Below are 27286 nucleotides of genomic sequence, written 5' to 3' on the forward strand. Positions count from 1 at the left end.
TACCCATCTAACACCCATATTTGGACTTAATTAGTTAAATTTGCGATGCTCATCTGGAAAGATTTAGCGGGTTGTTTGCAATAAAACGTCTTTCGTTACACCGAAAGTGACTGACCAGTAGACAATCATCTCTAAATATGTCATTTTGGCCTGTCTCATTCGTATGGCCGCCATGCACAGTGTCCTAGTTGATCTCTCTTCCTCCTAATAGAATCTTTAAGAGGCAAGGGATCAAAAGATCCCAGGTTCTAGCCCCCTAAGGGGTTATAAAAGTTATTATATAGAAGTAAAAAAAAGTTTAAAAAACAAAACAAAAAGAAAATTAAAATATTAAAAGTTTAAATCACCATCTTTCCCAATTATACAAATAAAAATATATAAACAATAAAAAAAATAAACATCTGTATCGCTGCTCTCGAAAATGTCTGAACTATTAAGAAAAATTTCCTGTGCGGTGAACTCCATAATGGGGAAAAAAATTAAAAACACAATTGGCCATTTTTAAGTCACCTTTTTTACCCAAAGAATTAAATAACAGTGATCAAAAAGTCGTATTTACCACAAAAATAGTACCATTAAAAACTAGTTTGTCCTGCAAAAAAACACATAAAAAAGACATACCGTATATCAAATATAAAAAGGATATGGCTGCTGGAAAATGTCGATGCAAAGAAAATTTTAGATTTTTTTTTTCAAAGGCTTTATTTTTTTTTTTGTAGTTAAACAAAAAAAAAATACAAGTTTGGTATCGCCGTACTCTGATTGAGCCGCAGAATAGGGGGGGTCATGTCCTTTTTAGCGCACATTGATCACCGTGATGTCAAAACCCCAAAAACACCACAAATATTTTTTTTTTCTCCTTTTCCAATAACAGACATGGTAAATTAGATGGTGCCCTTAATAAATACAACTTATCCCGCAAAAAATAAGCCCTCATACGGCTATATGAACGGAAAATTTAAAACTTTATGGGGAGGAAAAAAATGAAAATGCAAAACCAAAAATGGGCGCGGTATCTGAATGTAATATTATCCCTTGTAAGACCTCATCTCGAATATGGAATTCAACTTTTGGGCTCCACAGTACAAAACAGGACACAGGAGATCTGGAGAGCTGCTGACCCCGTCTGGGGATTGGTGAATATATGGAAGGACTGATGTAGAATTTTTATATTATATATATTTTTTTGCTTCAATTAGGATCTTTTTTGTCCTTCCCCTTTGTGCTCTCGCCACGTTGGTCAGCTCCCTTGTGGGTATTTCCGCGATGTTTACGAGCTGGTTCCACTGAACATGTTTGTGAACCTCTGTTCGGCTCCTTGACAGCTGCGCGGAGAGTGTGTCACTCGCACCGCTATTCCTTCCATCCTTTTTTTAGTAACACAATTGACTTTCTCTCCTGGAAGGTCACCCTGGAAGGAGGACTCACTGAGGCACGTCATACGTGGGCCTCCTGCCGGATCTTCTCCTAGCTGTTATTTTACAGATGTCAGTGTGCAGGCGGTAAAGCCACAGATAATCGTAACCTGCTCCCTCACATTGTTGACTGAGGCCACGTTCAGATGGCCGTAGGGCTCATGCACATGACCGCATGTATTTTGCGGTCCGCAAAAAAAATGGTTGACAGCTGTGTGACGTCCATGTTACATACGTTTTTTTTTTTTTTTTGCGGATCCATTGTAACAATGCCGCAAAACGGGCAAGGACATGTTCAATTTCTTTGCGGAACATCCGGTTGTGTGCATGAGCCCCTATGGTGAGCGGCTGTGCAGGTGCCTCAAGACAGACGCCCCCTTTAGTATGAGAGACTCTGCGGTAATCAGATGGATCGCCATAGATCCACCTCCTCAGACCCCTGTCGTACAGCTGGTTTTGCCAGGGTTAGTTTCCATTGGCTGATTGGGTGTATTACGTGGTGGCCACATAGATGAATGGCCGTCCATGCAATGCGTGGATGGCCCAAGTCCGTCAGGTTCCTGCATAGTCCTCTCGGGTCCCGTCAGTCAAGAAGAAGGAGGGCCTGGTAGAGGAAGCAGGAAGAGCACGGGTGCACAGAGTGACTTGGACCCTCCCTCAGTGCACATAACCTCTCATTTGCATATGGATGACATTTTTTTTTTCTTCTCCAGAATGAAGGAACCGCTAAGTGAGAGTTATCATTACATTCAGCTGACCTAGCCCCACAAGCCATTGTGCCTGATATATCCCAGTTACCTGCGGTTACTAAAGGGTTAAAAAAAAACACCCCTCCCCCAAACCCCAAATCTTCAGTAAATAAAATCCTTGGGGCACATTTACTGAGGACTGGCCTGTCACACGCCAGGTTCACACCTCTTAATACATTTTCGCGTCTTGTGTGTTGTAGTTGGTAAGTCCCGCCTTGGGAATGCCTACAAACCCTTGGGAACCCCCCTTTATGGGTAGGGCAGTCACAAGCCCCACCCTTTTTTTGGCCCATGACAACCCAAAAATATATTTATACTTATATATTAATTTATAATAATTTTTTTGTTCCATAGATGGAGCTGTGTAAAAAAAAGTTTCACTTTTTTAATGTGTACACTTTTTTTTATAAAAATGTATTTTATGGGTTTTTTTTTGGCCCCACTAGGGGACTCTACAGTGTCATCTTCTGACCGCTAATATAATGTGTATATTAAAGGGATTTCCCCGACTTACAGTAAATATTATGACCATCAATATCTGATCAGTGATTCACAAGTAACAGCACGCTACTGTTTCCCTTGGTCCGTCTTCTAATTATCAGAGGCAGTGCACGTACTTACCTTTTAGAGCGCCTACTTATGGGTCGGGTTTATGTTAGCCTTGCCCATTTTCTGCCCAGCACTGTCTCTGAAAATCAGGGACAGTTCTGCCAAAGTCGGGACAGTTGGCAGCTATGTGTGCAGGGTATGTCAGGAGCCCGGTCTGTCGGGAGGGATTCCCATTGGATTATAGTCATCCATGTTGGATCCCTCAAAGGTTTTGGAGGGAATTTTCCTGTCAAAACAATAAGAAGGTCGCATCACTGGGCGGAATTAATTTGGATAGTAACGTCCTTTGATTGGCTGTAGTGCTGTTACCATCCTGGGGCAGAATCTGCTCAGGTTGGTAACAGGACTTGATTGGTCTGCAGTCTCATCCAATCAGTGCTGGGATTTAGGAAATCATTTTTCCCTGCCTCAGCAACAGGCGGTTGATTGGGGTATAGATTTGGATCAGGTGATGCGATAGGGGTATAAATATCGGTACATTCGGAAGTACGTTGTCATACCTCATCGTCAGAAGTCTTATATGTACTCCCTCCTCCGCCCCCCCCCCCCCCTTTTCATTTCCTATCACGACCTGCACTTTGATTGACAGGACCAGGCAGTGAAAACGTCATCACATTTGGCCCAGTCAAGTGCAGAGGGCGCGGCAGTTGCAGAGAGAGCGGAGCCTCTAGGTGTAACGACAACGCCCCCGTTGCTCCTAGAGGCTCATTTGCATATATAAAACATCATTTTTCTCAGCAGTGCGGGCACATATGAACATGGGACCAACACGGATGCCTTCAGCTGCCAAGCGCACATGTAACAGGTCAGCCAGTAGCATAGGTACAAAACTGCTGACAGATGCCTTCTAAGTAGAAGATTGGCTTCATCTCATGAAGCTGAAATATCCTTTACCATCTAAGTAGATGGTGTGTAGGTTGGCAGACCCGTTTAAACAATGAAGAGGCCGCAGTGCTCATATAATTACTGTGGCCCCTGGGATTGTGGGGGTGCTGAGAGTTGGACTCTCACTAATCTGCTATTGATGACCTATCCTGAGGATAGTCTGTGAATATCCTGAACCTAGAAAACCCCTTTAATGGTAGCTACCCAAGGTCAATGTCTTGGCGAAAACAGTTGTCCTATAACATGACCTGAGTATTATCCCGAAAACCTCAGAGATTGGCAGCACTACTTATCCCACATACTTGGGTATGGACCAGTAAACAGGCTTCAAGCCGGCAAGCACATACTCATCAAGTGTTCCCACATCTGACTGCCACGCTGGGGTACTCATCTACTCGGGGCTCTGTATATTTTGTCTGTTGGAGTTTATAATAGTTAATTATATCTTTTCTATTTTACTTTCAGGGAACACAGATAGAATTCCATATTGGAGCCCTTTTAGGGATATCCACCATGGCAGGTAAGTGGCACAGGGCACAGGGAGCAAGGGTAATGGCATTGTGGATAGGGGATTAGCTATAAGAGGAGGGCGTTGGACATATTGAGCCTTTTTGATGGTTTATAGGAGGTTCTCCAGGACTACAAAAATATGGCTGCTTTCTTCCAAAAACCTGTGCACCGGTTGTATGTGGTATTACAACTTAACCCCATTCACTTCAATGGAGCGGAGCTGCAATACCACACACAACCTGTGGACAGGTATGGTGCTGTTTTTAGGAGAAAGTAGCCCTTTTTTTTTTGTAGTCCTGGAGACCCCCTTTTAAAGGGGATGTCTGGCCACTGAAAAATGTTTAAAACTGTCTCCGGTCGGTCTAAAACAAATTAAGGGATGCTCACCTCACCGGTTCTCCGTCGCTCCGGTTCTGATGCTCAGTGGGCCCCTATGGTCTCCACTTCCTGGTCCCGTCTCAGCACACAAGTCACTGCTACGGTCAGGCTGAGAGGCATGCAGGGACTGGAGCGGAGGGGAATCACTAAGTTGAGTATCACTATTTTTTGTTTTACGCCTAACTGAGCTGGTTTTACAAAAAAATTTCTGTGGTCTGACATCACCTTTAAGGCAGTTCATATTGCCTGCTGAGTCACTGGGACTCCAAATGATATGCCACAAATGTCTGAAGTATGCAGGTCCCAGTCCCACCCCTGCAGCCCGCATCTGCCTTTACAGGGGGGTCAAAAGTCTCAGGACACCCTTTTATTTTAGAAATGAAAGAAAAAATGAAATATCTGAATACTCCAGCAAGTAATGGGTGAGGGGGCCTATCTTTTAGGCTATGTCCGTAACATGGCCGCCATCTTGAAAGCCACCATATTGGATCAAGGGCAAATTTTTCCAATGGGAAAGGGGTCATGTACCATATCAGAGAAAACCATAATTTACTCAGAAATAGATTGCCGCAATCAGATTTGCAATATCTCTTGTGGTTCAGAAGTTATCAGCACAGAAAGTTGCAACCACAACTGGGAACATTGAGCCCTGTGAGCCCCACGGCCTCCTTGCAGCTTACAAAACACAGCGCCGCCTATTGGATAGAGGCTGTGCTTGGTATCGCAGCTCAGCCCCATGTACTTGAACCCCTGTGTTGAATCCCTCAGAGCCTCTTTCTTAGCCGCTCTCCATTTTCGGAGTAGGGTCCTTTAAATCATTGCACTACAAATTATATACGTGTTATGTTTTAATTTCTCACCATTTACTACCACTGCTTGCTGTCAGTGAATAAAACGTTTTTACGGCATTTTTTTTTTTTTTTTCTACAAGAAATTTCCATTTGAAAAGGGTTGACCACTTGTTGCGCTCGCAGGCCATCTGAACCATCATGGTATCTGTAGGTTATTGTGTGCCACCTGCTCCCATATTATCCAGGATGATCCGGATGACATCGCACGCGGTTGCTCGATGTAATTTAGGATTCACGTGTGACTGCTCGGGGGCATTGATAATAAAGCACAGCTATTTCTGGAGAGGTGAGGGGGGCCATCTTTTCGGGCTGATAATGACTTCCTGCGCTGACACCCGGGGGACGCAGCGCGGCGAGGATGCTGGATGAGGTTATAAATGAGGCATGATGAGATCTTGTCTCTGACTCTCAGGTGACTACGGTTCCTGGGTCGAAAAGGCTTTATACAAGATGGTGTAGGATCGGATGGCAGTAATTACTCCAACATAACGAGCTAATACTCGGAGAATTCATATTTTACACGCCTGTAAATAAGCGCTGTGGCTCCCTCTACACCAGGGACCATAAAATGGCCTGTGCGATGACAGTCCTGTGATCCCCCTTTATTAGACATAAGCGACGTACTATTTAATATGCAGGGTGTGCTCTTTTATGGTCCCCCAGTCAGGAGTAAAGAGGGGCTGACATTGGGTTATTATCGCTCTTTAACTGACTTGGGCATGGCTCCTTTAATTAAAGTGCAACTCCGGGTAAAAAACGAAAATAGAGGATTTTCTGGCTTCTCTATTGCCTTCCAAAGTTTTAAGTACCCAGAGGCCAACAATTTGAAGATCATAGACCTTTTCCAGAGCACGAAAATCCAGAAGTATTCTCATTAGGCATACTGTACTTGCCAACTCTCGTAGAATGTCTGGGAGACTCCCGGAAAAAGCCGGCAGACCTTCTGGACTCTCGGAAGAGCTAGGAAACCTTTCACACAGCTCATGGAGTGCTGCTTTGGAGCTCCTGAACTCTAGGAAGAGCTGGGAATTCTCCCACACAGCTTACACAAAGCTGCTTTCTCTTGAAAAACAACCCTCCGTGAGCACTAACTGCATGGGGTAGTATTACATGCTGACCATGTTAAGCAAGAATGGGCTGGGGTCCACCAGACACTCTTCTGTTTCGGGTTCCTCAAACCTGATATTAAAGTAAATAGTGCGTATTATTTTCGTAACCTAGAGCTTTATAGTGATTAAAAATGTAACATTGTGACTGCCTGCAGCCTCCACTAGAGGGAGCTTGTCAGCTTACTGCATACTGTTTTGGTAAGCTCCTGAGCTCCCCCTAATGGCGGCAGCAGGCAGTTAGCAAGGTTATGTTTCAAAGCCATTGTTTAGGCAGGTGATTTGGAGCTGTGTATCAGAAAAATAGACACCCGACTGCTATAAATATATATTAAGGAGATAATAAGCTCAGAATATGGGACCTAAAAATAACCTGGTGATAAAAGGCAGAGGTGGTCAGAAATGGCCTGTCAAGCTCGATGCATTACAGAAGTTTGTGTTATCTCTCATGTAATGATTTTTATTTGGTTACTTGCAGCTGCTGCTCTAGGAAACCTGGTGTCAGATATTGCTGGACTTGGGTAAGTTCACTGAAAGCGCAGTTTATTTGTCTATCTGGTTCTTCCTTCCATGTGTGGAGGCAGCCATAAGGTCTCGTACTGTAAAGCCTGTAAAGGTGACTATAACTTTAGATGGTCATATACATGTCTCTCCTGACTGTTTTCCTTTTGCAGAAGACTCTTGGTTTGGCTAATATCCTTAGTCATGTTTCCAAGGGTTGGACATCGAACGTAGGATAGCTACAACCAGTAGGTGGCTCTACAGAGACGGCTTTCTTCCTCTTGGAGTAGAGCTAATCTGCATATCTTTTTCCCAGGGAGCTTTGCTGGGGCTATAAAACTTCCTACGCCTGGTGCTCTCCACGAGGAAAAACACCACCTCCCAGAACCCTCCCTCATATACATGCATGCTCAAGTTGACTGTGCATGCATTTCTTGGAAGAGGTGAATTATCCTCTGCCAGACGCCTCTGTTTAGTAACTTGTCTCCTTTGGGAATCCAACATGCCCGATCCTTCTTTTTCTCCTAATACCTGCCATCTGGCGAGAATTAGGACACCCCCGGAGTGACGCAAAGGACTTGGAAAGTCGCAAAAAATTTTGTGTAGGGTTTTACAGTAAACAGATGTAAGTATTGGGCAGTGAGCGAGAAACCTCCTCATCCCAAGTGCTGCGCTAGGAAATTGTGAGGAAATAAAGGGAGGTCCCTAATTAAAATTCTATTTTTATTCTATAATTCTGTATTTTTTTAAATTTTCTTTACATGATTATGGGGGCAGCCATCTTGCCAGAGCTGCTTATCTTCTCAGTTAACAGCAGTTCAGAGATTTGCTTTACAGCAGCAATATGGACCATAGGATACTGGTATCTGCAGATGACTCGTTGACTTTAAGGCGCGAGTGTTGTGGGAATGCTCTGTGACCTCTGCAGAGGTCATTGTGCAGGGAGAGGGAGTAGATAAGCTGTGACCATCACCTATTATGAATGGTGGATACTGTGTTATTGATACATAGATACTAGCTTTTTTGTAATCCTGCCTGTGATGATAATGAGATGATTGCTGAAAAGTGAGCTTTACAGAACAAGAAGTGTCTTGCTATTAAAAGGCAAATATGGACTTTTTTATTCAGTTACGCCTTATAATTATATGTCATTTTGAATATTATTATACTTAATTTAATAGTAAATCCATGAATGTATTATTACCTACTTATTACACATATTTTTCCCATAGGTTGGCGGGTTACGTTGAAGCAATATCGTCACGGTTGGGTGTGCCGATTCCAGATTTAACGCCCAAACAAGCAGATATGCGGCAGACACGTGTTAGTGCACATATGGTATGTAACGTCCTGTGTTCCACCTCTTATATCTGCCACGTAGTCGCAATCCTTTTTATATAAAAGTCATAATTAAAGGGGTACCCCAGTCAGACGTTTGATCATTTTCTCATACAATATGAGGCTTCTTTCACATCTGCGTTTTTGCTGGATCCATGAGGGACCAGCAAAAACGCTTCCATCATAACCCAACCGTCTGCATCCGTTATGAACGGATCCGGTTGTATTATCTCTAAAATAGCCAAGATGGATCAGTCTCTAAAACCATTGTAAGTCAATGGGGGGGGGGGGGGGGGTGGATCTGTTTTCTTGTGTGTCAGAGAAAACGGATCCGCCACCATTGACTTACATTGTGAGTCATGACGGAACCGTCTTGCTCCGTATCCTAGGACGCATTCAAAAAGGCTTCTTGTGTGTGTCATGGGAACGCAATGAAGCGGAATGGAATACATTCTGGTGAAGTCCATTCCCTTTGGTTCAGTTTTGTCCCCATTGACAATGAATGGGGACAAAACCGAAGCGTTTTCCCCCCGCTATTGAGATCCTATGACTGATCTCAATAGCGGAAAGGGAAAGCGCAGATGTGAAAGTAGCCTTATATGTATTAACACAATGGACATGTTCGGAAATTCGGATGCCTTTCAGTCTGTATGCTTGATTTATTTTATTTTTTTTATTATAATTGCTATTATGGTTTTCAGGTCATTGCCGGTGTAACTATGTTCAAGGGAAACTCTGATTTCCCACGTGAATTGTCACCTGTAATCATGATGTCACTGCTCTGGTATCTTTTATAGGTTTCTGAGAATAATATATCAGGCATTACATAGAAACTGTGCAACGATACACAATTATACGTTTTCCTAGCTTTGTGCATTCTGATGTTGTCCTCCCAGACTGTTTTCTAAAGCTGATGTAAAGCCATTGCTAAACGATCTTCTACCTTGAGTGGGCTGAAGATGGCACACTGCATGTGGCATGCTGCACGCTGCTGCACAGGGTACAGTCTGCAACCTCTCCTGTGCCTGACCTGCATCTGCGTCTCTCCAGTCTCCCGATCACTGTTTAGTATGAACTATATTACTATAGCATCTGGTGATCTTTGGTGAAGGTATCATCAAATATGTAGATACCAGAGCTATCAACGGCAGACAATGGTTTGTGGAATCGAGGTAGATGACAGGAGCTGGGTAAAATCTCTTTTAAAAGACTAATGTGAAGTGGTGACATGTATAATATAGAAGAACACTTTTAATGAGCACATTGTTAGGGGACAGTAACAATAATTACATTTATCTGTAGGTGAGGAAGCAAGTTTATGAAAATCTGATTACTATGGCAGGAAGGAAGTTGTTAGAGCCTAATTACGCTACTGCGCCACCTTCTGGTTGTTAGGTGGTATAACCCAGAAACGAGTCTGTGTCCGATTTCTCAGGTCAAAGCTAGATTGGCAATGTGCTTACAGCAGAGATAGGAGAAGCCATGTCAGATCTTTAGGTTCATTAATAATCAGATTTTTTCTAAAACTACTTAAATTTAACCGGTCACGTTGAACGTGGTGTCTGATCTGCAGGTAGTAGATTATAGAGAGAGCAGAAGGAACTGAGCAGATTGATATATACATTTGTAGGAAAGGAGTCATTATAATTTGACATTTAGCCTTTTATACCGTATACGTGCTCATTCTGGACTTAGGCCTCTTTCACACTTGCGTTCTTGTCTTCCGGCATAGAGTTCCGTCGTCGGGGCTCTATGCCGGAAGAATCCTGATCAGTTTTATCCTAATGCATTCTGAATGGAGAGAAATCCGTTCAGGATGTCTTCAGTTCCGGAACGGAACGTTTTTTGGCCGGAGAAAATACCGCAGCATGCTGCGCTTTTTGCTCCGGCCAAAAATCCTGAACACTTGCCGCAAGGCCGGATCCGGAATTAATGCCCATTGGAAGGCATTGATCCGGATCCGACCTTAAGTTAAACGTCGATTCGGCGCATTGCTGGACCCGACTTTTAGCTTTTTCTGAATGGTTACCATGGCTGCCGGGACGCTAAAGTCCTGGCAGCCATGGTAAAGTGTAGTGGGGAGCATACTTACAGTCCGTGCGGCTCCCGGGGCGCTCCAGAGTGACGTCCGGGTGCCCCACGCGCATGGATCACGTGATCGCATGGATCACGTCATCCATGCGCATGGGGCGCTCTGACGTCATTCTGGAGCGCCCCGGGAGCCGCACGGACTGTAAGTATACCGCTCCCCCGCTCCCCGCTCCTACTATGGCAACCAGGACTTTAATAGCGTCCTGGGTGCCATAGTAACACTGAACGCAAATGCTTTCAGTACACTTGCGTTTTTCCGGATCCGGAGTGTAATTCCGGCAAGTGGAGTACACGCCGGATCCGGACAACGCAAGTGTGAAAGAGGCCTAAGTAGTCATGTGGGTGGTCCTTCTCAGTGACCGACATCCTTCTGTTATCACTCCTTGATTGTCATTGGCGGGCAGAGGAAGCAGGAGGAGCAAGGGTGCACAGTGTGGCTTTGGCCCGCCCCTTCCCATGGTGCACTTAACTGATCATTTGCATATGGATTAAAAGTACTTTTTCTCCAGAAGGAAGCAACCATTAACAAAGCTAGCTCTACAAGGCATTGTGCCTGGTGACGGACCCCAAATCAGACATCATATAGCACATGACAATCTCTTTATAACAAAGCTAGAACCAGCCCTGCACCTCACATGGATCCAGAGATCTCCTCATTCATTGCACCGTTAGATTTATGACATTGGCATCTCAAGGGGAGTGTCTTTTCTGCTGCAGCTCAGGGGGGCGTGTCTATGCTCATCCTATCACAACTCGGGAGGCATCTCACTGAGCCGGACAAAGAAATAAGAAAAAAACAAACAGCAGGTGGCGCTGTACAGATACATTTTACTGAATAACTCAGTGGCTATACAAACTTTCTAATTACATGCAATTACAAAAGTATTTAGATCCAGGTGCTGATTTGAAAACTGTAGAATATTTTTCATGGGACAACGCCTTTAAGGTGTCCTAACATAAACAGTTAGGTCCATATATATTTGAACACTGACACAAATATTATATTTTTTAAATGTTTACTTAAACATATTCAAGTTATAGTTATATAATGGACATGGACATAAAGTCCAGACTTTTAGCTTTCATTTGAGGGTATCCACATTAAATCTGGATGAAGGGTTTAGGAGTTTCAGCTCCTTTACATGTGGCACCCTGTTTTTAAAGGGACCAAAAGTAATTGGCAGTTGACTCAAAGGTCAGGTGTGGGCAATTCCTTCATTATTTTATTCTCAATTAAGCACATAAAAGGCCTGGAGTTTATTTGAGGTGTGGTGCTTGCATTTTGAAGATTTTGCTGAGAAGTAAACATGCGGTCAAAGGAGCTCTCCATGCAGGTGAAACAAGCCATCCTTCATCTGCGAAAACAGAAAAAACCCATCCGAGAACTTGCTGCACTATTAGGAGTGGCAAAATCTACAGTTTGGTAAATCCTGAGAAAGAAAGAAAGCACTGGTGACCTCAACAATGCAAAAAGACCTGGACGCCACACAGAAGACAACAGTGGTGGATGATCGCAGAATAATTACCATGGTGCAGAGAAACCCCTTCACAACAGCTAATCAAGTGACCAACACTCTCCGGGATATAGGCGTATCAATATCCAAATCTACCATAAAGAGAAGACTTCAAAAAAGTAAATACAGAGGGTTCACTGCACGGTGCAGCCACTCATCAGCCTCAAGAATAAGAAGGCTAGATTGGACTTTGCTAAAAAAAAACCATATTAAAACCAGCACACTTCTGGAAGAACATTCTTTGGACAGATGAAACCAAGATCAACCTCTACCAGAATGATGTAAAGAAAAAAGTATGGCGAAGGCATGGTACAGCTCCTGATCCAAAGCATACCACATCATCTGTAAAACACGGCGGAGGCAGTGTGATGGCTCGGGCATCCATGGCTGCCAGTGGCCCCAGGGCCCTAGTGTTTATTGATGATGTAACACAAGACAGAAGCAGCCGGGTGAATTCTGGGGTCTTCAGAGCCATACTGTGTGCTGAAATCCAGCCAAACTGATTGGTCGGTGTTTCATAATACAGATGGACAATGACCCAAAACATAAAGCCAAAGCAGCCCATGAATTTATTAAAGCAAAGAAGTGGAATATTCTTGAACAGCCGAGTCAGTCACCGGATCTGAACCCAATAGAGCATTTCACTTGTTAAAGACTAAACTTTAGACAGAAAGGACCAGAAACAAACAGCAACTGAAAACCGCGGCAGTAAAGGCCGAGCATTAAAGAGGAGGAAACGCAGCGTCTGGTGATGTCATGAGTTCAAGACGTCAGGCAGTCATTGCCAACAAAGGGTTTTCAACCAAATGTTAGAAATTAACATTTTATTTACAATTATTTAATTTGTCCAATTACTTTTGAGCCCCCGAAATGAAGGGATTGAGTTAAAAAAATGCTATAATTCCTCACATTTTTATGCAATCATTTTGTTCACCCACTGAATTAAAGCTGAAAGTCTGAACTTCAACTGCATCTGAATTGTTTTGTTCAAAATCCATTGTGTTAATGTTCAGAACAAAGATTAGAAAAACGTTGTCTCTGTCCAAATATATATGGACCTAACTGTACGCTACCAGTGCAGGGATCTCTCTATGGTGTCCTATAATCCAGGCCATCCCTTTAAACCAGTGTGACACTGATATGGTGCATGCAGAACCTCACGTCTCTGCTTTGACACTAAAATGAAGCCTTTTATTTTGTTGTCATCTGTTCCTTCCCTGGAGTATAAATAATTTATAGCCCGGGGATCTGCTCCTGCCAAATCTCTGATGCTCAGCTTTGGGATTTGAAGACAAAACGATAGGATGTTAACCTGCTTATAACACGCTGTAAAGTAAACTCAGCATATGTGCTTTATGGAAGAACCGGCGTCGGGTATTTCATGGCAGCCGTCTGGTCATGGGTATGAAATGTCTGTTTAGTGAATTGAAGGCAAGAGTGACCATTGTGCCTACTGTTACAGGCTTTTTATTTTACACTCTCATGGTTGTAAAAAAATTGGATTGCCTATTGCCACCACTAGGGGGCAATCTGTATACAGATTTTCTTCACGTCAATTGGAACCATATTCAACAGGTTATGGATCACTCCCTCTAGTGGTGGCAGCCGAAATACTTACAGCCATAAACATGGGGAACCCAGAGCACTGCTCCATACTGAAGAAACAGCGCTTGGAAGTGTTGTCAAGTACACATTAAGAATAGGACTATCCTGAGCCCTAATTGGTTGATAAGAGGGAACAATAGATCACATGAATTAGCAGAAGTGGAGACATATAGACCTAATTGACTTTTAGGCTACTTTCACACTTGCGTTGTTGCTTTCCGGTATTGGGATCTGGCAGAGGATCTGAATACCGGGAAAAAAAATGTTTCCATTTAGTCCTCATGCATTCTGAATGGAAAGAGATGCGTTCGGGATGCATCAGCAAGTCTTCCGTTCCGTCAGCATTCTGTTTTGTGACCGGACACAAACCGCGGCAAACTATGGTTTTGTGTCTGTTCATAAAAGCGGGGGGAAAAAAACGGATCCAGCACTGAAAGCAATGCAAGTCAATGGTGACGGATCTGTTTTTCTCCGTTTTGATTTTTCACACAACTGCATTCTAACGGAACGGATGCCTCCTGAGGTGCAAAACCAAAATGGATCCGTTTAATTCCGGTATTGAGACCCTCTGCCGGATCTCAATACCGGGATTCGCAACGCAAGTGTGAAAGTAGCCTTAATTAGTAAAAGTGGAGACAGTATAGACTGTAAGTCTATGAAGTGCAAAAATATTCTTCATTTCTAACCCCATTTACTTGTACTGGAGCGCGTCGGGGTTCTGTTGTGGTGTCCAGCATTTTGGCATGAAGAGTAGCCGTGCATGCATCGCCAATATTCCCGTCAGAGGAGAACGCTTCTCCTATAATGAATAATTTTATTTAGAATTTTTTTCTTTATATTATTTTATGCAAGTTGGCCATTTAAAGGGTACGTCCGCCTTTGCAACCATTTTTTTATTTTTTGCTCTAGTCAAAAAAAATAAAAAATGAAGCCTCTTTGTGAATGCTTTGGATGAAATATTTTCTACTCTTTTTGTATACCGCTCTTATTGAGAATTTTTTTTGTATGCGTGGTTACAGACTACAAGCTTACACTGCCTGGACAAACCCTTTAAAGGGCTCGTCCAGGATCTTACAAGTGATAGCCATCACTGTCTGATTGGTGGGGGTCCGACACCCTGCACTCCCACCAGTCAGCTCTATCAGGGTAGCTCTGGCACTGGAAGCTCCACTGTGTAGCGCAGGAATCCTCAAACTGCGGCCCTCCAGCTGTTGTAAAACTACAACTCCCACAATGCCCTGCTGTAGGTTAATACCTGTAGGCTGTTCGGGCATGCTGGGAGTTGTAGTTTTGCAACAGCTGGAGGGCCGCAGTTTGAGGATGCCTGGTGTAGCGGGTGGAGCTGGTTACTGCAGGGCTGCTCCCATTCACTTCAGTGCAGTTACCAGCTCCGTCCACTACATGATGGACGGCGCTGTTTAGTGCTGGAGCCTGAGCTGTTGCAGAACAGCTGATCGGCAGGGTGCAGAGAGTCGGACCTCCGCTGATCAGTTGGTGATGGCCTGTCCTGAGGACAGGCTATGACTTGTAAAAATCCTGGAGTACACCTTTAAGGATTTAGAAAATAAATAGTTGCCAGGAACTTTGGAGACGTTCCAACAGGACGTGTAGATTTTTCTTTTTCGGGGCTCGGTGACGTAAAAGGTTGATGGGGAGAACATTCTGACATTTCATTGGCAGTGTTTGTTCTGTAGCCTTTGAGGTAGTCACTTGAATATTCCTGTTCATCTTCGCATTTTATCTTTTCTTCAAAAAATAAATCCAAAAACATAATAAACATTTTCTTTTAACACTTGTGACAGATCTCATTTTAGTGGATACTACATTTTCAATGCCAGGGAATATCCTCATTTCTATGTTTCTCCTCGATTTAGAAAGGCTTATTTTAATATTTTTGAAATGCAATGTACTGATCTGTAGTCACATGTCTTATACCCCAGAGCTGTATTCCTAATTCTGCTTATTACCAGATGGCTCTCTGGCTGCAGGACCTCTCATTTTTTATGTTGCCCGCTGTGTAGAACATGGTGTGCTTTGTTGGAGATGTTGTGCTTACATTACCACGTTGAGGGACAGAAGAACTTTTGGATTATTTCCTAATTGCATTCTGTTTGAGGTCCTGATCGATCAGCATGACTATTCTGCTCGCCATGAGACAGGTAGTGTCTGATTCTCACTAGAGATGAGCGAATTTCATGTTTTAAAATTCTTTCACGCTTCGTTTGGTGGTAAAAGCAGAATTGCGTTATGGATTGTTACCACGGACCAAAACCTGGTGCCTTTAGAGGCATTCCGTTATTCATTCCGTCATAATAGAAGTCTATGGGCTTCAAAACGGATCCGTCCCGCCGTTTCCGTTATGCAGGAGAGGACTCAGGATCAGGAGATGACTCCCCTGTATTACGGAAACGGGACGGATCCATTTTGCAGCCCATAGACTTCTATTATGACGGAATGAATAACGGAATGCATCTAAAGGCACCACGTTATGGTCCGTGGTAACAGAATCCATAACGCAATTCTGCTTTTACCACCAAACGAACCGTGAACGAATTCCAAAATATGAAATTCGCTCATCTCTAAGGGTCTATTCACACGTCTGTAGAATGTGTCCGCACCCGATCCGCAATTATCCGGAACGGGTGCGGACCCCTTCATTCTCTATGGGGCAGGAATGGATGTGGACAGCACACAGTGTGCTGTCCACATCCGCTTTTCCTGAGCGCGGCCCCCGAACTTCAGGTCTGCGGCTCCGAAAAAAAATAGAACATGTCCTATTTTTGTCCGCAATTGCGGACAAGGATGGGCAGTTTTTTGGGGGTGCTGGCCCGGTGTATTGCGGATCCGCAATACACTGCGGACATGTGAATGGACCCTAATTCTCACGACCAGAGAGTGCAGTGTACCGCAATGCAAACCACTGTGGAAGCTCAGCTAGACCTTAAAGGGGTTGTGCAAGAATGGGGGGCATGGCAAACCCTCCCCCTCACTTGGCCGGACCTGTAAAGAGAAGCTGATTTACCTGCTCCCCGACACTGGCTCCCCGCTCCTCCTCCCACCTGATGCAAGGGGGTCCGGTCGCCACCATGGCCAGTGTCAAACTGGATGTTTTCAGTAAGGGAGCACAGCGGAGCATCGCAAGGCGGGAGAAGGAGCAAGGAGCCAGTGCCAGGAAGCAGGTAAGTAAGCTTCCCTTTACAGGTCCGGCCAAGTAAGGGGGGTTGTCAACTCCACTTGGCCTCACCCCCTCCCCTATTCTTGCACAATCTCTTTAAAGGGCATCTATCAGCAGATTTGTACCTATGACACCGGCTGACCTGTTACATGTGCGCTTGGCAGCTGAAGGCATCTGTGTTGGTCCCATGTTCATATGTGTCCCCATTGCTGAGGAAAATGATGTTTTTATATATGCAAATTAGTGTCTAGGAGCAACGGGGGCGTTACCATTACACCGAGAGGCTCCGCTCTTTCTACAACTGCCTCACCCTCTCCACTTTGATTGACAGGGCCAGATGTGATGGTGTTTACACGTCGCATGAAATGCAGCTAGTTTGGGATTTCTTTACAGCTGTCATGATGCAGCAGTTAGCGTGTGACCACGTCATCCCATTCACTTTCATTAATTGTGATGCAGGCAGAGCTCAGTGCGCCTTTTGCTCATGCAGTGTGTCAGATCCAAAGTCGCTGCGTAGCACTAGCCTTATCGACCCTTTACACGGGAAGATTATAATTATCGGGAACGAATGTTTGTACAACATAATGGATAATTGTCCTGTGTAAAGGTGTAGCCGATCCCTCGAACAAGTAAATGCTTGTACATTCAGTGAAAGCATCGCTGATGACGACACCTAAATCACCGTTTCCTGGCAGCCGATTGTGCTGTATAAACAATCAATCTGTATGGGGAAGAGCGATCGCAACAGCAATCCCTTTTGCCCATACCGAGGAGATGATCCCTGCATGTAAATGCAGCTCTCACCTCTGCTCATGATCGCACAATTATTGGGAATGAACAGTTTGTTCCCGATAATTGCCTGCTCAATCAGTGCGTGTAAATGGGCCTTCAGAGGCGCAGTGTTCACAGGTACCATGAGCAGAATTCTGAATACAGCTCTGGGTTTGACCAGATGTCTTGCAAATTAAGATTTTTTTTTTTTTAAAGCAAATTAAATTTAACTTATCCTTTTCTATATCTTTAGGGAAAAGCAATAGGGGTCGCTATTGGCTGCATTTTGGGAATGTTCCCCCTCCTATTTTTCAACTGGGATGAAGAAGAGAAATCAGAAAAAAAGAAAAAGTGAGATTTTCTACCCCCTAAAACTCGTGCCTCGGCCAAGTATGCAGTCTCCATCTTTACAGTCGTCAGAATAAGATACTTAGAGGATCCGGGAACAGTACAATATTCAGCATGACCCAACCCCACCCATTCCTTCTCGGAACAACCATTGGACTTGTCTACAACGCACAATAATGATTCATTATTTTACTTCCTTCTGGAGAACCTCTGATTTGGAATAAATTGGAACTTTTCCTTCAAGAAGCTTGGGTTGTCTTTGTTGACCTCTGCCGAAAACTGGAGATAATTCTCACCTTCCTGTCTCTGTTCTGCTCTGACGCTCAACCAATGCCACGGGCCTCATGTATCAAAATTGGTCTTGTTCCCCATAATGACCATCAGTTCCGCCATTGTTTTTCCATGGTGAAGACTCTTTGGACCAATGTTATCAAGAAGACAATTTTGATATATGAGGACCTTGAAGGTCTCCATAAGGATTTTGACGTATGAGGGCCTTGGAGGTCTCCATAAGAAAACACAACCTGGTGTAGGCCAAATGCTGTATGATCTTATTGGGGCTTCTACTTCTGTAAAACTATACATCTATGGCTTCCACAATTTTTATGAATTTTTTATTTTTTTTGCATGATTTATTTTTATTTTTTTCCTCACATTGGCATGCCTTACATGAGACTTCTTTTGTAAAAGAGGTTCCAATTTTTGGGTGGAAATTTTTATGTTTCAGTTTTCTCTTTTAAGTGTGAAGAAAAGAAAAAAAAAATACTTAGTCGTTGGCTCATCACACACTTTGGTGGTATATCGCTAGGATATGTGACCAATGTCCAACAGGTGCGGGTCCCACCTCTGGGACCCACATCTATCTCTACAACGGGGCCCCCAAAGTGAACGAGGGCACAGCATGCAGGCGCACCCACCCTTCATTCACTTATATAGGAGTGCCGAGCACTGGCAAGGTGGTACCCGCACCTATTGGATATTGGTGGCATATCCTACGATTTGCCACCAAAGTGCGAGGTGGACCAACCTCTTTAATGTTAACTAACCTGTTTTATAAAAGCACAGATGGGACAAACGTAGCAAAGTATTTAATAAATGGGTGTAGCAGCAGCGTTTCTATAGGTGGTTTTACAATGGATGTGAGAAGCAATAGCGTTTTTATTTATTTGGGTGCTTATGGCTAAAAATCTGTTTCGGCCCAGGCTCTAGCTTTGACCTGATTGATTTACTCGGAAGGAAGTGAAGGCAGCCAATCACAAGACAGTAAAGAAAGGGCGGGGCTGACAATTGTGGTATGGATTATGATGGTAGTTAATTATTTTTTTTCCATATGAATACTTAAAGTAAGTTCATCAGTCTTCCCAGGCTTTGCAGAATACAAATTTGCGTGAACGTATGTAAGTTATATATCAACCTAACGGGACTTATTAAAACCTCAAATGATCAAAATTTTTGGGTTTATAACCTGTTATATGCTGTAATGTTATGGGCAGAGAAGGTTTTTTTGTTTATTTAACTGCTTTATTAGTTTGTTCATTTTTAATAAAATTGTATATATACAGTATATGACCGGATGTCTGATAAAATATATACTAGACCTTATACTCCCGTTTTCTCTGTATTTTTATTTAAAGCCACAACTTAAGGGGGAACTGGTTTCACTACACATTTAAAGGGGTTATCCAAGACTATTAAATGTCCCCCATATGCCCGAGCCCCTCACAATGAATATACTTACCTGGCTCCCCGCTCCTGGTCCCTGTACTGCCGCTGCTGCTTCTCTCCGTGCGCGTATGACAACATCCGGTACAGTACAGGGACCAGGAGCGGGGAGCCAGGTAAGTATATTCATTGTGAGGTGCCTGGCATAAGGGGAGCATTTAATAGTCTTGAAGAACCCCTTTAATGTTCTATAAAAATGGTTGTCACTAAATCTCCTCCAGGCTACTTCCTATGGATCGCCAAGGTGTCAGGCAAAACTGTATTTAGAAACAAGCCAAGGTCAGGGCAGGCAGAGTTTGTGCAATCCGAATGGGCAGCTCACAGTCAGTACGAGGAACAGGCAGATGTCAGTTGAGGCAGTGAAGGGTCAAATCTAGAGACAGGCAGAGGTCAGTGGATGGGCAGGAAAAGCAGGACAACAGTGCACCTTTGCAGGATACTAGACAACTAGAATCTATTGCTCAGGCACATTCCTACATTGAAATACCCTAAGGGGGCCAGCCATTGGCAGGAGAAGACTGGGATGGAGGGACACAGGTCTTTTAAGATCCAGAGTAGGTGTCCATCCATGCCTTTTGTCTGGTTTGGACAGAGCTGCGCTGCTCAGGCAGCCATACCTTCCTGGAGGGAACGGGGTGGATGCCGGCGGGGACGGACTGTTGGGAGCACATCAGAGAAGGGAAAGTGTGTTCTGGTGGCTGTGCCCCACTGAAAATCGCAAAGAGGGACAATATTTGCGGCGTCCATCGTGAAATTTTTTTTCATACTAGGCCACTCCTCTTAAATCCGCACAAAGCATAATTGCTGACTCCGTCAGAACTGCAGCAGTTGGGGATCGGTTAGGTTAGTGCAAGTTCCTTTACTTTTTTTTACAGCACGTGGAGCCCCTGGGACAATTTTTTTTTTTCTTGTACTTCAATATCTATTTAAATATTAGCACATAAATCATCAGATTATAGCTATTTTAACCCTTTAAGGACCTCCTCCGTACATGTACGGCAGAAGTCCGAACCCCAAACATGGCGCCTGCTCGCACATGCAGCGGGCGCCATAGCCGCCGGGTTTCTGCTATTTTAAATAGCAGAGACCTGCGGCACATGTATGCGATCAGCCCATAAGGCTGATCGCATACATTTTCCCTTTCAGATGCCGTGGTCAAATGTGACCACGGCATCTGCGCAGTCTGGAAGTGGAAGTCGTGCACTTCCGCTCCGGTAACAGCGTTCCCCGGCTGAGATCGGGGAACCTGTTACATTGATCTAATAGGCTGAAGCCTCAAGCAGGCTTAGGTGCCTATTAGATGACTATACCAATACAGGCCACTAGGTGGCAGCATTGTATTGGTATAGTGCAAATGAAGTGTTCAATGGTGTCTATATAGACATCAATGAACACAATAGGCAATCTAATGATTGCCAGTTATTGTCACCCAAGGTGACTTAAAAAAAGTAACAAAAAAAATTAAGTTTAAAAAAGTTTTTGCAAATATAAAAAAAAAAAATCAAAGTTTAAATCACCACCCTTTCCTTAAAATTCAAATACTTAAACAATAAAAAAAATAAACATCATGGGCATCGCCACGTGCGAAATTGCCCATACTATTAAAATATACCAATATTTATGGCGTAACGGAAAAACAAAAACAGCCAATTTGCCATTTTTTGTCACTTCGACTACCTAATAATTTTTTTATAAAAAGTGATCAAAAAGTCGCACACACTTCAGATTTGTATCACTGAAAAGAACAGATTGTCCCGCAAAACATGAGCCCTCAAACAGCACCTTACACATAACTACAAAAAAGTTATAGGGGTCAGAATATAGTTATAAAAAAAAATTTGTTTCCTCAAAGGTTTTAATATATATTTTTTTTCTGTATTAAAACACAAGAAAAATTATACAAGTGTGGTATCGTTGTAACCGTACTGACCTGGATAATGAAGATAACAGGTCAATTTTACCGCATAGCGTACAGTGTAAAAAAAAAAAAACCTTTTATCAGAATTGCGTTTTTTCCCAATTCTACCCCATTTGGAATTTTTTTCCCGCTTCCTACTACATGGTATGCAACCGTAAATGGTGCCATTAGAAAGTACAACTTGTCCCTCAAAAAATAAGCCCTCATAAGGCTATAAGGAATGGAAAAATAAAAAAGTTAGGACTATGGGAAGGCGGGGAGTGAAAAACGAAAATGGAAAATCCCAGGGTCCTTAAGGGGTTAAGGTTCAAATTGCACCAAATAATGAAGTTATGGTCTAATATAAAGGTAGAAACCATAGAGATAGTTTGGTAAGGAGCACTATAGTAAATACACTGCTCAAAAAAATAAAGGGAACACTTAAACAACACAATGTAACTCCAAGTCAATCACACTTCTGTGAAATCAATTTCACATGCTGCTGTGCAAATGGGATAGATAACAGGTGGAAATTATAGGCAATAAGCAAGACACCCCCAATAAAGGAGTGGTTCTGCAGGTGGTCACCACAGACCACTTCTCAGTTCCTATGCTTCCTGGCTGATGTTTTGGTCACTTTTGAATGCTGGCGGTGCTTTCACTCTAGTGGTAGCATGAGACGGAGTCTACAACCCACACAAGTGTCTCAGGTAGTGCAGCTTATCCAGGATGGCACATCAATGCGAGCTGTGGGAAGAAGGTTTGCTGTGTCTGTCAGCGTAGTGTCCAGAGCATGGAGGCGCTACCAGGAGACAGGCCAGTACATCAGGAGACGTGGAGGAGGCCGTAGGAGGGCAACAACCCAGCAGCAGGACCGCTACCGCCGCCTTTGTGCAAGGAGGAACAGGAGGAGCACTGCCAGAGCCCTGCAAAATGACCTCCAGCCGGCCACAAATGTGCATGTGTCTGCTCAAACGGTCAGAAACAGACTCCATGAGGGTGATATGAGGGCCCGACGTCCACAGGTGGGGGTTGTGCTTACAGCCCAACACCGTGCAGGACGTTTGGCATTTTCCAGAGAACACCAATTTTGGCGAATTCGCCACTGGTACCCTGTGCTCTTCACAGATGAAAGCAGGTTCACACTGAGCACATGTGACAGACGTGACAGAGTCTGGAGACGCCGTGGAGAACGTTCTGCTGCCTGCAACATCCTCCAGCATGACCGGTTTGGCATTGGATCAGTAATGGTGTGGGGTGGCATTTCTTTGGAGGGCCGCACAGCCCTCCATGTGCTCGCCAGAGGTAGCCTGACTGCCATTAGGTACCGAGATGAGATCCTAAGACCCCTTGTGAGACCATATGCTGGTGCGGTTGGCCCTGGGTTCCTCCTAATCCAAGACAATGCTAGACCTCATGTGGCTGGAGTGTGTCAGCAGTTCCTGCAAGACGAAGGCATTGATGCTATGGACTGGCCCGCCCGTTCCCCAGACCTGAATCCAATTGAGCACATCTGGGACATCATGTCTCGCTCTATCCACCAACGTCACGTTGCACCACAGACTGTCCAGGAGTTGGCAGATGCTTTAGTCCAGGTCTGGGAGGAGATCCCTCAGGAGACCGTCTGCCACCTCATCAGGAGCATGCACAGGCGTTGTAGGGAGGTCATACAGGCACGTGGAGGCCACACACACTACTGAGCCTCATTTTGACTTGTTTTAAGGACATTACATCAAAGTTGGATCAGCCTGTAGTGTGTTTTTCCACTTTAATTTTGAGGGTGACTCCAAATCCAGACCTCCATGGGTTGAAAAATTTGATTTCCATTTTTTAATTTTTGTGTGATTTTGTTGTCAGCACATTCAACTATGTAAAGAACAAAGTATTTCAGAAGAATATTTAATTAATTCAGATCTAGGATGTGTTATTTTTGTGTTCCCTTTATTTTTTTGAGCAGTGTATATTAATGCACATTTATGCATTCATTCCCCAGGTCAAAAAGAGGGACATGGGCCAAAAAGAGGGACGGCCCCTCCAAAAGAGGGACACTTGGGAGGCATGATATGGATGGTTATTGGAATACTGTTATGGTTTAGCAGTATATGCAATTTGAGACTTTACCATTGTTTTCTATGACGTCTGATGTATTGGATAATGAAGTGCTGGCTTGCAAAGAATTGTGGGTAGACACAAGTGTCATGCTCAGTATAGTTATATAATCATCCATTAGCAATGATGTATCTATAACTGCAGTCTTTGAAGTCCTCAAGAAGAACCACTTTAATCTTAATAGCCCTTTGGGAGGGCTTGGAGGTTCCAAGGAAAGTTCTCTCTGGACCCCTTAGCAGCTTTAGTATATCATTTTCAGGGAGACTAATTTGCTTTTCATGTTAAATTATCCGTAATATATGCATTCTTATTAATTATGGATAAATTGCTGTGTGTTTTGCTAAACCTCGAACATTAAACATGTGTGATCCGGGATTCCTCCTGGAAGATGAGAAATACTCGGAGCATCTGTGAGTGAGGCTTCAAGTCTCTTCTATGGATTCTGTCATTGCCAACCAGTGAGCGGCTGACAGAACCGGTAGGAATTATAATACTTCTCTTATTTTTTCCCATCTGTTAAGAAGAATCCACCTATGTTGAAAAACGGAAGATACTGAGTAAGGCATTAGCACATACTTGCCTAGTCGCCCAGAATGTCCAGGAGACTTCTGAAAAAAAGAGCAACCAGAAGAGCGGGTAAGTCTCCTGGACATCATGTTCTGACTGCTCCTCATTTCTGCAACCTTTTCCACTCCAGAGTGTTGATACAAACATCTTGACACCATGTTCTACTGGATGTCTGTCGCTGCACCAAGTGACTGCAAGAGAAGAGGTCAGCGTCTTGTCTGGAGTCTGTCCATTTTTGGAGGTCTGGTCTAGGGTCTGTATTAAATTAATTTTGGTGGCCTAGTCTAAGGTTTTGAGATAGATATAGATATAGATATATATATATATATATATATATATATATATACACAGTACAGACCAAAAGTTTGGACACACCTTCTCATTCAAAGAGTTTTCTTTATTTTCATGACTATGAAAATTGTAGATTCACACTGAAGGCATCAAAACTATGAATTAACACATGTGGAATTATATACATAACAAACAAGTGTGAAACAACTGAAAATATGTCATATTCTAGGTTCTTCAAAGTAGCCACCTTTTGCTTTGATTACTGCTTTGCACACTCTTGGCATTCTCTTGATGAGCTTCAAGAGGTAGTCCCCTGAAATGGTTTTCACTTCACAGGTGTGCCCTGTCAGGTTTAATAAGTGGGATTTCTTGCCTTATAAATGGGGTTGGGACCATCAGTGGCGTTGAGGAGAAGTCAGGTGGATACACAGCTGATAGTCCTACTGAATAGACTGTTAGAGTTTGTATTATGGCAAGAAAAAAGCAGCTAAGTAAAGAAAAACGAGTGGCCATCATTACTTTAAGAAATGAAGGTCAGTCAGTCAGCCGAAAAATTGGGAAAACTTTGAAAGTAAGGGCTATTTGACCATGAAGGAGAGTGATGGGGTGCTGCGCCAGATGACCTGGCCTCCACAGTCACCGGACCTGAACCCAATCGAGATGGTTTGGGGTGAGCTGGACCGCAGAGTGAAGGCAAGAGGGCCAACAAGTGCTAACCATCTCTGGGAACTCCTTCAAGACTGTTGGAAGACCATTTCAGGGGACTACCTCTTGAAGCTCATCAAGAGAATGCCAAGAGTGTGCAAAGCAGTAATCAAAGCAAAAGGTGGCTACTTTGAAGAACCTAGAATATGACATATTTTCAGTTGTTTCACACTTGTTTGTTATGTATATAATTCAACATGTGTTAATTCATAGTTTTGATGCCTTCAGTGTGAATCTACAATTTTCATAGTCATGAAAATAAAGAAAACCCTTTGAATGAGAAGGTGTGTCCAAACTTTTGGTCTGTACTGTATATATGGGGGTCTGGTTAGGGTCTATATTAATTTACGAGGTCTGTATTTGGGTGTCTGCATTATTTAAGCAGTTCATTTCTGGCATCTGTATTTGTTTAGGTGATTTTGTTGGGGGTCTGGACTGGGGTATGTACAGTATAGGTTTAGGTTAGTTGTAAGCTATCCGTTCTGGCAGAGGAACAGCCTGCCAGAGTTCATTGCATCTGGCCTAGCCAGATACTGCCATTCACCGCCAGATCCCATTGACTCTAATGGGATTCGGCAGGGATCCTACAACTTTCCGGCATATTTAGTTATTATATATTTTACTCACTTATATAGCGCTGACATATTCAGCAGCGTTGTACAGAAATTATCATTGCTGTCTCCAGTGGGGCTTATAAACTAAGTTCCCTATTAGTGTTTAGCGCGAATATTCGAATATCGATTTTTTATTGTTATATTTTTTTCTTTCCCACTTCCCAAAAGTAGTTCTTACCTGTCCTGAGGATTTCTGGCTTCCTGGCTGCTCCAGTCAGTGCCCGTTGCAGCTTCTGCCGACTTCCGTGCTCATGGATCGTCCCCATCACCATGGTAACGCCTCCATACTAGAATGTACTGTCGGATGTGAGAATTAAGTTGAAATCGCAATGCGATTACTTCAAGTTATATTAATCGAATTGCGATTTCAACTTAGCACTGCTATATTCCATATTCGTTAACTTGGTTAATTCTAGCAAGCTGACCCATTAGAAACACAGCTCTAAGTTGAAATCACAATTCGATTATTATAACTTGAATTATTCGAATTGCGATTTCAACTTAGACCTGGTTTACTATGGTTGGCTTGGTAGAATTAGTGAAGATGACGAATATGACGAATGTATTCGTCATATTCCTCAAAACGAAGATAACGAAGTATTCTCCATCTTTGTTTTAGCTCCATATTCGTCAACTTCGCTAATTCTAGCAATCAAATAGAAAAGTTGACTATAGAGACAGCTAAGTTTTTAATTCGCTATGCGATTATATTACTTTGCTTTTTTTTTTATAAATAAAATAATTATAATACTTGATAATTATTATAATTATTCTATTTATTAAAAAAAAAGCAAAGTAATATAATCGCATAGCGAATTAAACACAGCTGTCTCTATAGTCAACTTTCCTATTTGATTGCTAGAATTAGCGAAGTTGACGAATATGGAGCTAAAACGAAGATGGAGAATACTTCGTTTTGAGGAATATGACGAATACATTCATCATATTCGTCATCTTCGCTAATTCTAGATATCAAACCAATAGGAAAGTTACCTTAAGTTAAAATCGCAATACGCGATTATTTAAATCGCATATTAATCGCGATAACTAGAATAATGACGAATATTCGATTTCGACGAATATGAGATGAATATTCAAGCGAATATTTGCGAATTTAGTTGAAATCGAATATGGCACCTCCCGCTCATCACTATTCCCTATCAGTCTGTCTTTGAAGTGTGGGAGAAAACTGGAGAACCCGGAGGAAACCCAGGCAAACATGGGGAGAACCTACAAACTCCATGCAGGTGTTGTCCGTGGTAATATTCAAACCCAGGACCCAGTGCTAACCACTGAACCAGCATGATGTCCCGTTTTTGTCCAGCCGAAACCTAGAGCTCATGGGAAGTGGCCCAATCCTCTCTAAATCTCATCAGTCAATGGTCTCCGGCAGGCAGTACCTCTGCTGAACCAACTTACAGGGTAGCTTTATTGCAGTAGCCTTAGAGGGTCTTTTATAGGTCTGGATTTGTTTTAGGAGTGTGGTCTGCAGTCTGTATTACTGTACTTTAGGGCTCTGGTCTGGAGTCTGTGTT

The 27286-nt window shown here is 43.2% G+C and overlaps 1 protein-coding gene across 2 annotated transcripts in view; it reads left to right on the forward strand.

The window, feature by feature from the left end:
• TMEM65 (transmembrane protein 65) overlaps window positions 1–18086 on the forward strand; it is a 61524-nt gene extending 43438 nt beyond the window's left edge. For both annotated transcript variants that reach the window (XM_040431679.1, XM_040431680.1), the window contains 4 exons: window positions 4124–4178; window positions 6982–7024; window positions 8237–8342; window positions 17752–18086. In XM_040431679.1, coding sequence (XP_040287613.1) covers window positions 4124–4178; window positions 6982–7024; window positions 8237–8342; window positions 17752–17853 — 306 coding nt within the window. In that variant the 3' untranslated portion in view covers window positions 17854–18086. The remainder of the gene's footprint in view (window positions 1–4123; window positions 4179–6981; window positions 7025–8236; window positions 8343–17751) is intronic.
• Window positions 18087–27286: the final 9200 nt, after the last annotated feature.

The sequence above is a fragment of the Bufo bufo genome, chromosome 5 (assembly GCF_905171765.1).
Source record: "Bufo bufo chromosome 5, aBufBuf1.1, whole genome shotgun sequence".
Classification (NCBI taxonomy): Eukaryota; Metazoa; Chordata; class Amphibia; order Anura; family Bufonidae; genus Bufo; species Bufo bufo.